At 32.1% G+C, this 629-nt stretch overlaps 1 protein-coding gene across 1 annotated transcript in view; it reads right to left on the bottom strand.

Moving 5' to 3' along the window:
- Positions 1-401: 401 nt before the first annotated feature.
- The window catches only part of LOC106883831 (uncharacterized), a 124,376-nt gene continuing 124,148 nt past the window's right edge, over positions 402-629 (bottom strand). The window contains exon 3 of the mRNA XM_052970830.2: positions 402-629. This exon is cut by the window's right edge and continues 498 nt beyond it. Within this exon, the coding sequence (XP_052826790.1) occupies positions 598-629 (32 nt within the window). The 3' untranslated portion in view covers positions 402-597.

The following is a 629-nucleotide window of genomic DNA, read 5'->3' as shown; positions in this document are numbered from 1 at the left end:
GAGAGAGAGAGAGAGAGAGAGAGAGAATCTGTGTGAGAGAGGGAGGGAGAGAGATGAAATGAAATCATTCAGTTTCCTCTTTTTCCTCCTTTGTTATAAATTTTATCATAGTTGTTCATTGTTTTGTTTATGTTGTTGGTGTTGTGGTTGTTATTGCTGTTGTTATTGTTGCTGTGGTTGTTGTGGTTGTTATTATTGCGTTTGTTGTTGTTGTTGGTGGTGAAGCTATTGTAGTGGTTAATGTGGATATAGTTTCCATTACTTTTATTTTTGTTTTTAGTTGCTATTCTGTTATCTCCATTCATTGTTTAAATTGTTGTTGTTTGTGTTGCTGTGGTTGTTTTGTTTTTTTTTCACTAATTAATTAAATGTTGTTTTAAATTTTACATTATGTTGTTTCCTTTTTGTTTTTGTTCATATTGTCAATTATTTTTGTTTAATATTGCTGTTGTTTTTCACTTAAGATTATATGTTAATGTTGTTGTTACAGCTGTTATCGTGGTAATAGCTGCTGCTGCTGCTGTTGTTGTTGTTGTTGTTGTTGTTTAAATTTACATTTTTTGAAGTGAGTCTCCTGCTGCGGCAGTTGATAACGTCTTAAACCTGGAGAAACAGTTTTGTTTCACTAC

Source organism: Octopus bimaculoides, chromosome 9, assembly GCF_046866305.1.
Source record: "Octopus bimaculoides isolate indiv1 chromosome 9, ASM4686630v1, whole genome shotgun sequence".
Lineage (NCBI taxonomy): Eukaryota > Metazoa > Mollusca > Cephalopoda > Octopoda > Octopodidae > Octopus > Octopus bimaculoides.
This window is presented reverse-complemented; position numbering and strand designations above follow the sequence as displayed.